Here is a 14,131-nt window from a genome sequence, read left to right as displayed (position 1 = left end):
AGAAATCTGCTGCTTGATCATATCAGCTTGGAAAAAATGTCAGCCCAAAGTTCAAGTAACTTTGAAAGAACTGTCTCTCTGGTCTCCCATAGCTGACTCCATGACTTGGGGGGTAGGGGGCCTGGTTGTCACTGCTCCTTGCCTTACTGCCGTGGTTCGGGGTGGGGGTCGGAGCCTCCGGTGCCCGGTAGGGGGCGATGGGGGCTCCGTTGGTCGGGGGGTCGGGTCCGGTGCCTGGGTGGGGCGGGCTGGGGCGCTGTGCGGTTTTCTGGGCTTGGGTGTGGGGGTGTGTGTTGGGGGGGGGGGGGGGTCTGGCTTGGCCTGGGCTGGGATCAACCCTTCCCTGGCTCTGGGAGGGGACAACCCTCTTGGGTCCCCCAGTCGCTCTGGGTGTCATCCGCTGCGGGGTCTGGGGTGGGGTGGGGGTGGGGGCTTGTCGGCCCTGTCCTGTGGGGGGGCTTTTGGGGGGGGGGCACTATTTCCAGATTGCTGCCGTGTTGCTGCTCTCGCCTTCCGCTGCAGCGCCCTGCTCCTTCTTAAACACGCACGCGGTTTCAGCACAAATACATCTTCAATCTACAACACAGTGGCGAATCGAGGGTTAGCCCCGCCTTAAACCCCTAAGACTCATGGGAAGTGGGGAATCTGAGTGTGACTTTTCTCACCATAACAGAGGAAGCTGTTAGATGAAGTCAGGTCCATGCTGTTAGGCAGATGTGGGTGTGTTCAAATAAATAGGCTAAACTACTGGTTACTCCTCCCACTCTGAGACTACCGTGGTCTCTTAGTATTCGGCCCAAGGAAATCAGTGAAGCATCAGTTGAATCACCACAACCTGCGGCTTGTATACAGATGCGGCTTGTGAATGAAAAAAGTGGTTAACACTCATTAATTTGGGAGGGTGCGGCTTGTAATCAGGTGCGCTCTATAGCCCGAAATCAAGGTAAATGTTCTAAAGTTTTCAAGCAGGGTGAGGGCCTCAGCTGACAACTTAGGAGGCTCCGAGTTGCTGTTGCTCCAGGGGTCCCTGTGCTCCATCCCATGACCCCTTTTTGTTTGATTTAGATCAGATTCCACTCTGCACAGGAGAATTAATCATTCTGACAAGCAGATTGACCTTTAGAGTTCTACTTATTGTGTTGTTTTGTTTATAATTTTGAGTAGCAGTTCTGTTTTTTAGAGAAGAATGTAACGGAAAGTTTTTAGAAATGTGACCGGGAAAGCTGTCTGGAAAACACAGCTGTAAAGACATTGTTTGCAGTTTTTCCTGGCATTCCAACTTGTCTGTAGTTACAGCTGAGCACACACACTTGCAGATTATCGTTTGAGAATTATTCCTTATTTTCTAATCTGAGATCCTTTGCTTAAAACATGCACAATGAAAATTAAAATGCTTGGAACAACAAAATTAGACAACAACTTGGTTAAAAATGTACATTTGTAAATGATCAAAATTATGTTTAAAGCTTCAACATAGAGGATTTTCAAACAAATAAGTTTAAACCGCACAACAGTAACATTCATTTAAAGTGTCACTTTTGTAAAAGCTGTGATAAAAGAGCGTACATGATGGTCATTATAGTCTGAGATTTCTTAACATTTGGAGTTCTCAGTTGTTATTCATGGGAGGAAAACGACTATTGCCAAGTCATACTCAAACAACATGGCGAGCTAGGATTTTGACCTTAGACCATGTTTATTGTAAATAAATAACGTTATAGCAAGATATTAGGTTTAAAAAGTCCTCTTTCACATCAGGCTAATGTTTAAAAATAATTTCTTTCAAAGTCTGGGAATTGGCTAAACATTAATTTTTATGGAAGGAATTTGCTTTCTCTGCCTTGCTGAGTGGCGCCAAGTCATACTGAGAGAAGCTAAATACTCTTCACATTCCAACCGATTTAAAATAAAATAAAATGAAAAGAGTTGCTTCCCTGCAAAATAAAGCTATGCATTGAATTTTTGACGCTTTTATTTGGCTCTTTTATTGACCTGAAGGTGTGATGCTTTTTGTTGACTCTGCCTTGGGGTTAAACACTTTTAATAGAGTTTTTTTTTTTTTTTTTTTATTTAAATGTCTGATGGTGGAACATTTGTATTCATATTACAGCTATTGATATTTCAGAAATTTCTTTGCAGACCACAAAAAATTAATACGTTTATGCATTAAAGTCTTTTTTAAGATATTGAATAATTCCCTCAACATGGTTATTTAAAAAAAAATCCAGACCTGCATTTTTATTTTTATTTCTTGCTTTTGCAAACCATAAGCAAGTTTGTAAGTAAAGGTTGATTAGTCAATACAATTACTGACTACATGAGAGAAGTGGACTGAGTGACCCTCCCCTTGGCGTTCTAAACAGGAAGTACCCGCCGTTCCAAGAGGTCCAAATTATTCCATTGACTCCTACACAGAAATAAACAGCTGTTACTCAGTTATTCCATTTGTCAGAATTATCTTTCTTGCTCTGATACCTTTTTTTTAACATATCTAATTCTATTTTTTCATTATATTTTTCTATAGTACAAATTATTCAAGTTATAAACTGACCAATCAGATGCCTCAAACGTATGTGGTCACGTGTAAACATCCAAAGTGTTTGACAGATTCTCCCGAGCCCCTGTCAGTGGAAAGGGTGTGGTCTTCTAACATGCTCACTCCTTATTGGAGAGAGAGAGGTTGCCATAGAAATGTGGACTCAGACCAATCACTGCTTGCTGCCCATTTTTGGTTCCATCATGGCGATGGCTGTACCGCTAAAAAATGGCGACTGAATTGACTTCAATTCGTTGGAACTGGAAGCAAATCATTTTCTATGGGTGATGTCACACTCACCTGGTCCAATTCTCTTATCCAGTTAATGGTACCAACTATTCTTCAAAGTTCAATTAATACAACTCTATTACGATAAAAAGTATTCTCTACTTTTAGCTAGATGTACAACCTCAGCAACCGCATTTAAACTTGTGCAACTTCATCGTACTTGTAACTTCATCTCACGTTTTTTCCTACAGTTGTATTTAGGTTTTTGCGCTGAAATAGCCGACATGCTCCATCTTCCTCTCATCTGTCCGGTCGGCTTAGGGGTGAGGGAAGCTAAACTTGTGTGATGTCTTTGTCTCACCCTAAGTGACAACAAATCCGTTACTTCCACTCAGTGTATGAGCCAATGCTAAATATAGCTCAGTTCATAAGTGATATTTTCTGGTGTTTGTGGTTGCCCTTTAGAGGATTGTTGCATAATATTAGTAGTTTTAAATAAGCAGATGGGACTCAAAGCTTTTTTTTATTTTAGGCCCAGAAATCTCTGCACTCTGGAACGGATGCTTTCAAGCCCTACAGGGCTTCCTATTAGAGTTGTAAGTATATAGATTATTGGTGGTTAACTCCCAAGTTCATTAACCATTAACTCTATAATCTTTATAAGGAAAAGTAGCTTTATCAAGACATATTTGAAAATATCAATTTCCAGCAACTGTTGATGGACTTTTTATAGACTCTGGTTGACTAGTCGAGCACTAATATGTGTGCAGTTTATAAGTCCCTTAAAGAATCAGCAAATTCTGTAAAATTACAGTTTATTAGAGGACAGCACATGTGTTATGACAACTACTTCCAGCAAAAAAAAAAAAAAAAGTAACATTGATATCTCAGCAACTCTTATGGTCAAACAGAATTTATCCAACACTTGACTTCCGTGAAGAGTAATGACAAACTGTTAGTCATTGTCAAAGCAATGAGCATTAAACCTGTTAACTAGATGTACTTCAAGTAGTGTAGTGGAACTGATGGACCGTAGTCGGTACCAGCATAGTATTCGGTTAATATTCATTGTTCACAAGTCATTAGTCTCCAAATTGTTTAACATCCATAAAGATGCAATCACATCCACCCATTCTATGGTGACCCATATGTATGCTGCAGGTTATTTGTGTTGTTAGGGCCCGTGGAGGGTCGTAGAGATAAGTGGCTGAAGCTACGGTCGCACCGCCCTCTGCAACCCACCACCACTTTCAACGAAAAGTCCATGTTTACGCGCATTTCAGGATCGGTGTCAAATCTCTGACAAATAATAGCGGTTTGTGACCGCCCAGAACTATATGACAAAGTCTTTCATGTATTGTAATAGAGCTTGAAAGAAAAAGCCTGGAACAAGACTTGAGAGATTTGCACCACATCGACATTTTAAATCAAGGCTTTTCCAACTTTAGGTACATGCGCAAGTAAAAAAAGTTAGCAACAGTCCAGCCACATCAAATGCTTAACGCATATTTAGAAACTTGCTTTTATCGCATTCTTGAACACGCCTCACCTCACAGGTGTGAACGTGACAGAAAGGGGAGCGTAGGCTTGTCTTTCACTTCTCTTGCGGCTCAGTAATGAAACATACGATTGCTGTGCATGATACGTGAATTATGAAGTATTCATAAACCTAGTGTAAGCTGCATGCAATTGTGGCTTATGGATGACTGTGTCGTACAGTGCCCTTACGCCACGCTCTAGTTGTCAGTAAAGCATTAGTCACATCTGCCCTGAGGGCTAGATACGGGCTGTCTGCTCACAAAAATGGGCAAACCTGGACGAAGCCCGCTCTTATGACATGAACAGCACTTAAAAGACCTTTGGCGCTGTCTGCAGGATTCGAGATTTGAAAGAAAATTTGTACAACACGCATATATTTTCAGTGTTCATTATGAGCTGTCGCTTTCATTATGCCTGTTCAAAAAATGTGTATAAACATTTTGGCTCTACAAGCGCACTACAACCTTGCCATTTTCTGCAGGGTACCATTTTGTACCGTACAGGTTTGTCAGGTTTTTTTAACCGCAGACAGCCGGTATCCACCCGTAAGGGCAGTTGTGGCTAAGTGCAATGTACCAGTAGGTAACACAGATAAGAGACAGTATTACATTAATTTTTTTACACACTTTGCTCTTAAATATTTTAAATGATGCTGCCAGATATTTTACATACCAAATGACAGAACTACAATGTTAAATTCTTTTTAAAAGAGATTTAAAGTAGTTTTGGATGGGCGCCCAGCACCTAAACTTGACAGTGATAATTTCATTGTTGTTGGGCTACAATGAATTCTTTGACTGTTCCTAAACTTTTACACGTTGACTTGTGGTTTGTTTTTTAGTTATGTTATGCAAAGCTGTCTTGTCTATTCAAGCTGATTCTAACAAATTAGCCTCAAAAACTTAGGTTATGAAAGCACAGCATTTAATAATAAAGTACATGTTCTCATCTTCTAAAAAGTGTTGTTTCTGTGTCAACTTTTTTCTGTTTTATAACCTAATATCTGAATATTTTATCCCAAAAATGTTATGTAAACTCAACTCCAAAATTACTCCCAATCCGACATCCCATGGCCGAGCTCTTAAAAGCTTGCTGTCTAGCCTCAACCCAATAAACCTGATACTAAAAGGCCTGTTGTTGCCTGGTAAGGTAGAGGGATATTTCCATCAACAGATGGCCATAAAAATGATATACAGGAAGTTATGTCAACAGCAGTTATAGTTTTTTCTTTGAGGGTTACTAAAGGACTTCCCATTCAGTCTTTTTAATCTAAGCTGGAAAAAAAGGTTAAGACGTATTTGTTGTTTTTTTTTTTGTTTTTAAATCAGCAGAAGATGAATGTGTTACTTCTAGCCTCTTTAACAGTAGCCAGCAGTGTGCGACTTGTTTTGCCAAACCTCATCTGTCCTTAATGGTCGGCCAGTAATAGCCTCGGATTATCACAAGTAAAATTTATCTTCATTCTCAACACCAGCAGTTGGGTATGGTGTGAATAAATGAGCAATCAAACTAAGATGTAGAAGAAAAAGGAGAAGATTCTGTTTTTTAAAGTAGAAATGGTAAACTGCCTTTTGCTTGGTTGGACGGGTTTGTGCTGAATTTCTCAGAAGTGAAGGGGAAAAAAAAGAGGTGTGCACTTAAGAGATCAGACCTTGAAAGATTCTTTTGAATCAAACTTGCTCGGTTATGTTTACACACCCCCACTTGTGACGATGTTAAAGAGAAAAGATTGAGAGACCTCTGCAAAAATAAGGCAAAGCAGGACAAATTGGTTGGGTTTGCTTGGCTTATGAGATAGGCTTGCATGGATTGTTTGGAGTTTTTTTTCCTGGAAGCCTATGCAACGATTTATATTACGGTACTTCTTTGATAAAGTACTCAACCATCTTAAGTTGGCTTGTTTTTTTTTTGATAAAAGATACCTTAACAATTTCAAAGTTTTGATAACAAGTTACATCTGTCTTTGTGTGCCGTTGCCTTAGTCTCCTAGAAATATAATATTTCATTTGGAATTATACAAGTTCACTATTTTTACACCAGAGTGAAAAGATAGGGAAATGTCTAAAGGAGTTAATAAATCAGTCAACTGCTTAAAAAGGTTAGAGGGATGGAAAGAGTTTATGTATCCAAAAAATGGCCATTGCAGGGACTTTTGTTAATTTGTAAGGACTAGCCATTCACTGTATATGAAACCGGATCAAGTGACCCCCTCCCCCCTCGTGTTCCAAAAAGAAAGTACCCACTGGTTCCAAGAAGCCAAACTCCCATAGACTATTGAGAAACAATTGAGACATAAACCGGTATTAGTCGGTCATTGTATTTGTCAGAGTAACCATTCTAGCTCTACTACCTAGTTTGAACATGTTCTTCCTAATCCTTTTTTTTAAAAATGATTTTTAGTTTCTTTATTGCAAATTATTTAAGTTACAAACTGGCCAATCAGATACCAGTAGGTGGCTTTGCATCAAATTTTTAAAACATTTTTCAGATTCCTCAGAGTCCGTTTCCAAGTGGTAGGGAAATGACTTCCAACAAGCTCACTCCTGCTTGGCAAGAGTGGTTGCCATAAAGATGTTGACTCGGTCTGACTTGGACCAATCACTGCTTACTGACGGCGTCTGGCTCCAACATGGCGGTGTCGGTATCGCGAAAAAAGGGCAACTGGATTGACTTCATTTGGTTGGAGCCAGAAGTAGGTCATTTTCTATTGGTGACGTCACACTCGCTCGATACAGTTCTCATATACAATCAATGTGACTGACCCACTGTGCCAAACTGTAGTCTTCCAAGAGCTTCTATATTTTATTTTATTTTTTTGTCACTTACCCTCCCCTTGCACCTTTTGTTGGCAAATGCATACCTGATTCAGGTAATAAGCAGAAGGTAGAGCAGGAAGATCTGAATAAGCAGCAGGACAACTGACCCTTATGGTTCACAGTTTTGCACCATTGGTCTTATCTAACCTTCATTCAGAGCATGGTTCTAAACCCAAGCAGAAGCCTCCTTAGGACCAGTGGACCGTCCTGATGAGGCCTGCTGTTCCAATGATACTTGTAAATAATAAACAAACAAATACAAAAATTGCACACACTAGTTTTTGGAAAAACAAGGTAAAACAAATCATTTAGCTCCTTTTATTTTTTTTAAAGTAGAGTTTTTACAGCATATATTCCTGGACAGTGAATGCAATAAAAGATTTTATTTTATGAAGGAAAAGCTATCATCTTTTCATGCCTCAAAGTGCACACAGAGTGACTCTGTGTTCTTGTTACAAACTTTATTGTAGAAATAAGTTAGCCATTTATACAATAAGTTTATCAGTGCAGGAATCGCATTGGGATCTGGGTATCTAATGTACGAGTGGAAAAATAAACAGAGATCCATGTGCCATTAGAGGTCTACAGAATGCGCCTCCTTTCTCATTTCCAGAGCCAGAATGAACGAGGATACCATGGTGGTGACATGTTCAGCGTTCAATTAACTGCATAATCCCAACAATTCTTGCCAATCTCAAGGTCTATTGTTAAAGTTTTAGATTTTAGTGTTCACAAGGAAAGAAACAACACCCTGATGTCATAGGTTTGTCAAAAAGGGGGTAATAAAGCCAAAAAAAAAAAAAAAAAAAAAAGCCGTGGACTACTGTGTTTTTTGCTCTTTTGGAATTTAGGGCGCATCATCAATGAATGGTCGAACTTTTGTCACATATGAGGTGCACCAAACTTTAAGGCGCATTGAGACAAGAGTCAGAGATGAGTCCATCAGTCAGACTTTAACTGCATTGACAGTAATTCTAGAACTTGTTTCTGATACGCTACACGTTAGAAGTGTTAGCCATGTTAGTGAATTTAAACCGGGGACTCCCACCTTGTTTACAACACATAAAAAAACAAACTGAGAATACTAAAACAAACGTTACTGTGACTACGCTAACTCTAAACCTTGTTAACACGTAACAAGAACAAAGTATGACACCATTATACGTTCTTTTTTTGTTTTGTTACACCCAGTCTTTGCAACTTCTACAAAAAAGTAGGCTGACATTTTGACAGAGCGCTGTGTACCTCTCAACATAGCTTCAACATCAATAAGTACAACCTGAATAAAGCCATATGTAATGTACTGCGGATGATAAAGCACACTAGTTTTTGATTTAAAAAATGGGACTATTAAATGCGCCTTATGGTGCGGAAAATAAAATAATTTGTAACCGAGCAAATGGGTTCTAAGCACTTTATCTTTTAATCTTTCCATAACTTATTCTTATTGTTTATTAAAATAAACTAACCTTCAAAACACTCGTACCTAAGAGATGGACAAAAAGTTTTGTTCATGCTTGGAATTAACCGCACTGCAGCTGATTAAAACTAGGCTTTGCGTGGTACAGCTAACACTCAGACAATGCAGTTGGGTTTCAAATTCCTCTTACATGCATGCTCACTTAAACCCAAGCCGACCCCAATGTTCTTCAGGAGCTCTGTGGTTCCCACACGGAGATTTGACCTGGAAGGAGCAAACAAAAAGCTTCATATGAAAAATAATGATGTTTTCAAGTTGCGTAGTTTGACCTGCTTCATCATCATCTCCGTGGAGAAGATGGGGTTTATTGATTTAATTAAAACCTTAGAGCCCAGATATGAGCTGTATTGTTAATCCTTTAGAAAATGGTGCTGCTGTCAAGGTGAATGTTTGTCTCCTTTTAGTCTAGACTATAAAGTGTGACTTAAAACACAGCTGGAACTTTAAGTAAAGAAGTAACCTTTTTATTTTGGATAAGTGAAAACAAGTTTAGAATAACGAAATTAGACAAAAACAAGAAAAAAATTATATAAAACAAGACAAAATTATTTAAACACAAGTCCAAAAAGGGAGTAAGAAGAAAAATTTTATACTTAACTTGGATTCCAAGAGTGTGTTCATTTATTAATTATTCATACCAGAAATGGGGGTTACATTTGTCTTGGGTTTGATTAAATAAAAGCAACATTTGCTTGAACTTGTCTGCCGTTTGTACTTATTGCTTTCCTTAAGTAGGGTGGGGGGGGATCGGGAAGAAATCGGAAATCCAATTAAAAAAAATAAAATCGGAGATTTTATTTTTAGGCCATATCGCCCAGCCCTAAATACAGATAAGATCATTTGACTTTATTAGAAGGATTTAGAAAAATTATCGTTATTTAAGTTGTTAAAACCAGTGGTCCTTCTATCCCTGGGCCACAGACTGGTACTTCTCCATGGGACACTTGGTACCAGGCCACAGACAATAAAAACTACGACCTACAGTTTTTTCTCTTTTATTTATTATCTGACTGAACATTTTATTTTGGAAAACTACTGGATTCGCCTAATCACATCCGACTTGTTGTCGACGCATGTCAATTCGCTCTGTTATGTGTCAAAAATCCTTCCGCTACTTTCCTAACTGTGCTGACTGCTAGACTGAAACCACCAAGCCAGATAAAAGTTAATAAACAAACACATTTGGAAAGTTTCTTTTAGTAGAAAAAAGCCAGTGAGGAAATGGTAGAGGGGCCTTTGACTTCAAAATGAAAGAATCCTGCATTCAACAGACTAAAATCAAGAGTCTTTACTCCACATATGGATTTATTGTGGTGATGTTCCCACACACTATAAAAATAATACTACTAATATTTGTTCAAACAGTGGATTCATGATTCTATTTTGAAGTTTGTTTGTTTTTTATCCGTTGCACTTCTAAAAATGTATATCGAATTCAACGGTTCCTACACAAAATCAAGTCAACAAAAAAGCTATAATAATCGGCACTCACTTCAGGCTCGCACAGGCCGGTCCGTGAAAATATTGTCTGACATTAATCCAGTCAGTGCCCCTAAAAAGGTACAGAGGTATAAACTCCTTTTTTTCAATAGTTTTCTTGTGCAGTGGTTTGTGGCAACTTGGGATGTGAACAGACCTCTGTAAATCATTTGAATTGTGTGGATTAGTCTAGTTAAAAGGATGTTTTTTTTTAAACATTTTTTTTACATTTTCCTTTTCCTCTAGATTCAGTTTGCTGAGCAGAAACAAGAGTTCAACAAGCGTCCCTCCAAGATCGGCCGGCGTTCCCTATCCCGTTCCATCTCCCAGTCGTCCACAGACAGCTACAGCTCAGGTAAAACACAAATGAAAACCTGGTGCCCAGCCAGCTGCTTATCAGACATACCAAGGTATATGACACATCTTTGGATTCCGTCCGGATGAATGGTTGACTGACCTTTCCTGCCTCCTGACTAACCGCCTCTGTCTTGGTTTCCCCGGCTCTGGTTCTCACACTCTGACCTGTGGTTTCATGGGAGACTGTGGGCTCTGTGTTGTAGGGATTAGTCTAAATGAAAAGGGAGGGCATGAAGGAAATCAAATAACACGGGAACCCCAAAGCTCATGTCTTATCCAGCTAAAGAGAGAGAGATGGGGGGGGGGGGGGTGATAAATGGGGTTGTAATAAAGTTGGACGTTCATCAAAAAGGCAAATATTCCGATTTTCAAGCATGACTTGATACTTTTTGTTGGGTTAAACATTACTTTCCCTGACAGCAGGGTTTTGTTTTGTTTTTTCCTGAGCAGTACATCTCTGTCTTATCAGGCTTGCCTTCTTATCACCCCTCCAGAAGCAAAATTTGGTGAAAATATTCAAATGTTGCACTTCTTAGGAGCATGGACTCTATCTTTGATAATCTGCTGTGTTAGAGGTCAACCTCCACCACGCAGAACTGCTGAAACGGCACTACCCGTGTTTTTGCAGACTGGGATCAACCGTTAGCGAGGAGAGTTAGCGGACTCTCCTTTACAGTCTTCTATATGCAGGAGGGATGTAAAGGATACAGAAACACTGGAACAGGAGTATCAGTGAAAACCGCAGAAACCAACAGGGATATGCTGGTAAAAAATAGATCGGGAAGTAAATAGTCGGTTTTTATCAAACTTTTGTCAGTTTCTTTTCCAGTTGTATCTCTACTGTCTTTGCCTTTTTATGTACCTGTGATGTAAGCAATAAGACGTCCAATCACAAGCTTGCTTCTACCAAGTGGGGTCAACTACAATTGGCTGAAGGTCAATCACAGCGAGGGATGTGTGTTGTGTTTACTAAACATATGATAACCGTTGTGTTCACAACACAAACAATATCCGAATAAATTAACATGACGAACTTCTTTTTAGAAGAACAAAACAACTTAAAAGACCCAAACTGTCAGGTTTTAATTGTTTCAAGCTGTTAGACATTTTGTTGCTTTAACCCAGTAAAAACAGGAGTTTTTTTGTTAAAATTCATCTTCATTTGTAGTTTTAAATGCCAAATAAATGCTAAATATTAAGATTGCATCCATTACGGTAAAAGACTTGGTCTATATCATATTTCCACAAAGTTACTTGAATCTGAGATGCGTATTGAGTCATGTGAGAGGGAAATATACCCAACTCTAATATGCAGTCATGCACGGTTTCATGGGACACGACCACAATACTGATAGATGGGATTTCTGATTCAACAAATTGTAAACTAAATTCAGTCAGTCAAATTTCCAGCCTGACCCATTCCTTGTTCGATTATACAGTTTTCACATAATTAGTTATGCAAGATAATAATTTTATTAGTTAAATTAAGAAAAGTTACTTTAAAAAAAGGAGGCAAAGCTGCTAATTTGCCTAAATGTCAAAGAAATTTCTATAAAGTCCCTTTTCAATGAAAATGGTGTTTTTGGTGTTTTAACATGTACATATGTGGTTTTCTGAGGACATGTATGACAAAAATCACGCCTAAATTCCATTTCGGAGTATTTATTCTGATTTTGCTGAACATATGCAAAAATGCGCTGGGCATGCCACATGCTCCCCGCTCCCAGCAATGAGGAGAGGAAAGGAGGCGGGGCTGCTCCACACCAACAGCCACGCCCACAACTCTGAGGCACATTTCTAATGAACTACTGCCGCTCTGCAGAAACTATGTCCTAGAAAATGACCGGCTAAAAACAGCATAATCGTAATTAAAAGATTGTAACAATTTAAAGTAGATCAAGAGATATCTGTGCTTCTTTAAAACTATATATATATAAATAAATCATTTTACTTTTTTTGGGTGAAGTTTGATTCATTAGTTTACCTGCATGACACATGGGTCAATCTACAGTCATTTTGACAACCATGGACTTGTCAATTTAGAGAATGCAACACGTTAACCAGGTTTCCCCCTGTTTTTTGCTTCTTGCAGTGATCAGCTGCAGTTTCTCTCATGTTTCGCTGGCGGTAAAAGGATTGTTTGCCTGCGTCACTGTCAGTGTTCTGGCAGGTGGAGTGAGACAAAGGAGAGTCTGTGAGAAAGGCTATACTGTAGCTCTCTAGGGCAAACCCAGGAGCCAGCTGTGCTGGAACAGAAACTGTTAAACCACGTGAAAAGGACAAATGGTGCCTTCTTCCAGTTATCTTTGTGAAATTGGGGATGACACTGCCGTCATGTACCTGTCCTGCACCTGAGAAAAGGGTGTGTAGTTGGTCGTGCTTTGTTTATGCTCCCAAAAATGAATACAAATTGAACGACGAGATTTGACTGAATTGTAGAAAAAGATTTTTTACATTAAAAGTAATTAAAACAGAATAAAGGTGGAACTTTTTAGTAATAAATGTAAAAGCTCTTACATTCTTAAATAACTAAATGCAACTATTTTTCTGGAAGAGTAGAAGTAATTACATTTAAGATCCTCTCCGATCCTCTTTTGATTTATTGTCAGTGATTCCAGTGGTCTTTCAATTATGATTTTGCAGTTTTTAGCCAAAAAAACAAAAAACCTAAGTCGTTTTCTAGGACATAGTTTCTGCAGAGCGGCAGGAGTTCATTAGAAATTCTGGGGCGGAGCATGGAGCTTGTGACCCATCCAGTGTATTTTTTTTTTACGTCACAAATACAACCATATTAAACTGCATTTTTTTCATCTGCTCCTGATTTACAGGGATTTGAATAACGTAACCCTCAGTACGAGGGTTACGTTATTCGACGATTCATAGATTTTAAATTTTTAGGTTTTCTTTTTTTAATCCAGCTTTTAGGGTGATTTCACATGGGAGTGGTGCTCTCATTCCTGAAGGTTTACTGCCCCTACAGGAGGCATCAGACTCTATGCTTATTTAGGATCTTTGCCCCACACAGGTCACATCTTAGGGCAGAAGGGGGAGCCTTTAGTTTTTAAGAAGTGAACAGGAAAAAAAAAAGAAAAACTGAAAAGCATCCAGTTTTCACTAACTTGTTGTGCTGCAGCTTTTTTTTTTTTTTAATCTGGGAAAAAAACTTTGTTTTTGTTTGCAGCTGCATCGTACACGGACAGCTCTGATGATGAGACCTCCCCTCGGGACAAGCAACAGAAAAATTCCAAAGGCAACGGAGATTTTTGCATCAAAAACATCAAACAGGCCGACTTTGGACGCAGGGAGATTGAGATTGCCGAGCAGGGTGAGTTGGTCACGTCATTGACCGATCGGACATCATTGGTCCGATTGGTCAATGATGTAAAGGAATCCATCTGATTGGTCAAATGCATAAAATACTTCAGGGTAAAAATAATCCAGAACAAATTTTCCCTCTGAATACACCCAAGAGGACCCTGGTCCGGGTCCAGGAACTGCTCATCTTAGCCAATAACTGAAGAGATCTTTATTCACGTGGTTTTGTTAACAAGCGTCGGTCCGGAACAGAATGGTCTACTTGATGCCAGTCTGAAAACAGACCAAACGATCCGGACCAAAGGGTTCATCCCATCCGAAGACACCCTGAAATGATGCAATCAGACCCGCTTTCCGATCACCTGATCAGTTTAGATATCC

The 14,131-nt window shown here is 39.2% G+C and overlaps 1 protein-coding gene across 1 annotated transcript in view; it reads left to right on the top strand.

Annotated features, from left to right (window-relative positions):
• Positions 1-14,131, top strand: part of LOC101159714 (putative adenosylhomocysteinase 3) — a 51,060-nt gene that overhangs the window by 23,129 nt on the left and 13,800 nt on the right. Inside the window, exons 2-3 of the mRNA XM_023952640.1 lie at positions 10,325-10,433; positions 13,617-13,760. Coding sequence (XP_023808408.1) covers positions 10,325-10,433; positions 13,617-13,760 — 253 coding nt within the window. The remainder of the gene's footprint in view (positions 1-10,324; positions 10,434-13,616; positions 13,761-14,131) is intronic.

Source organism: Oryzias latipes, chromosome 23 (assembly GCF_002234675.1).
Source record: "Oryzias latipes chromosome 23, ASM223467v1".
Classification (NCBI taxonomy): domain Eukaryota; kingdom Metazoa; phylum Chordata; class Actinopteri; order Beloniformes; family Adrianichthyidae; genus Oryzias; species Oryzias latipes.
Note: the sequence above shows the minus strand (reverse complement) of the source record. Positions and strands in the feature narration are given on the sequence as shown.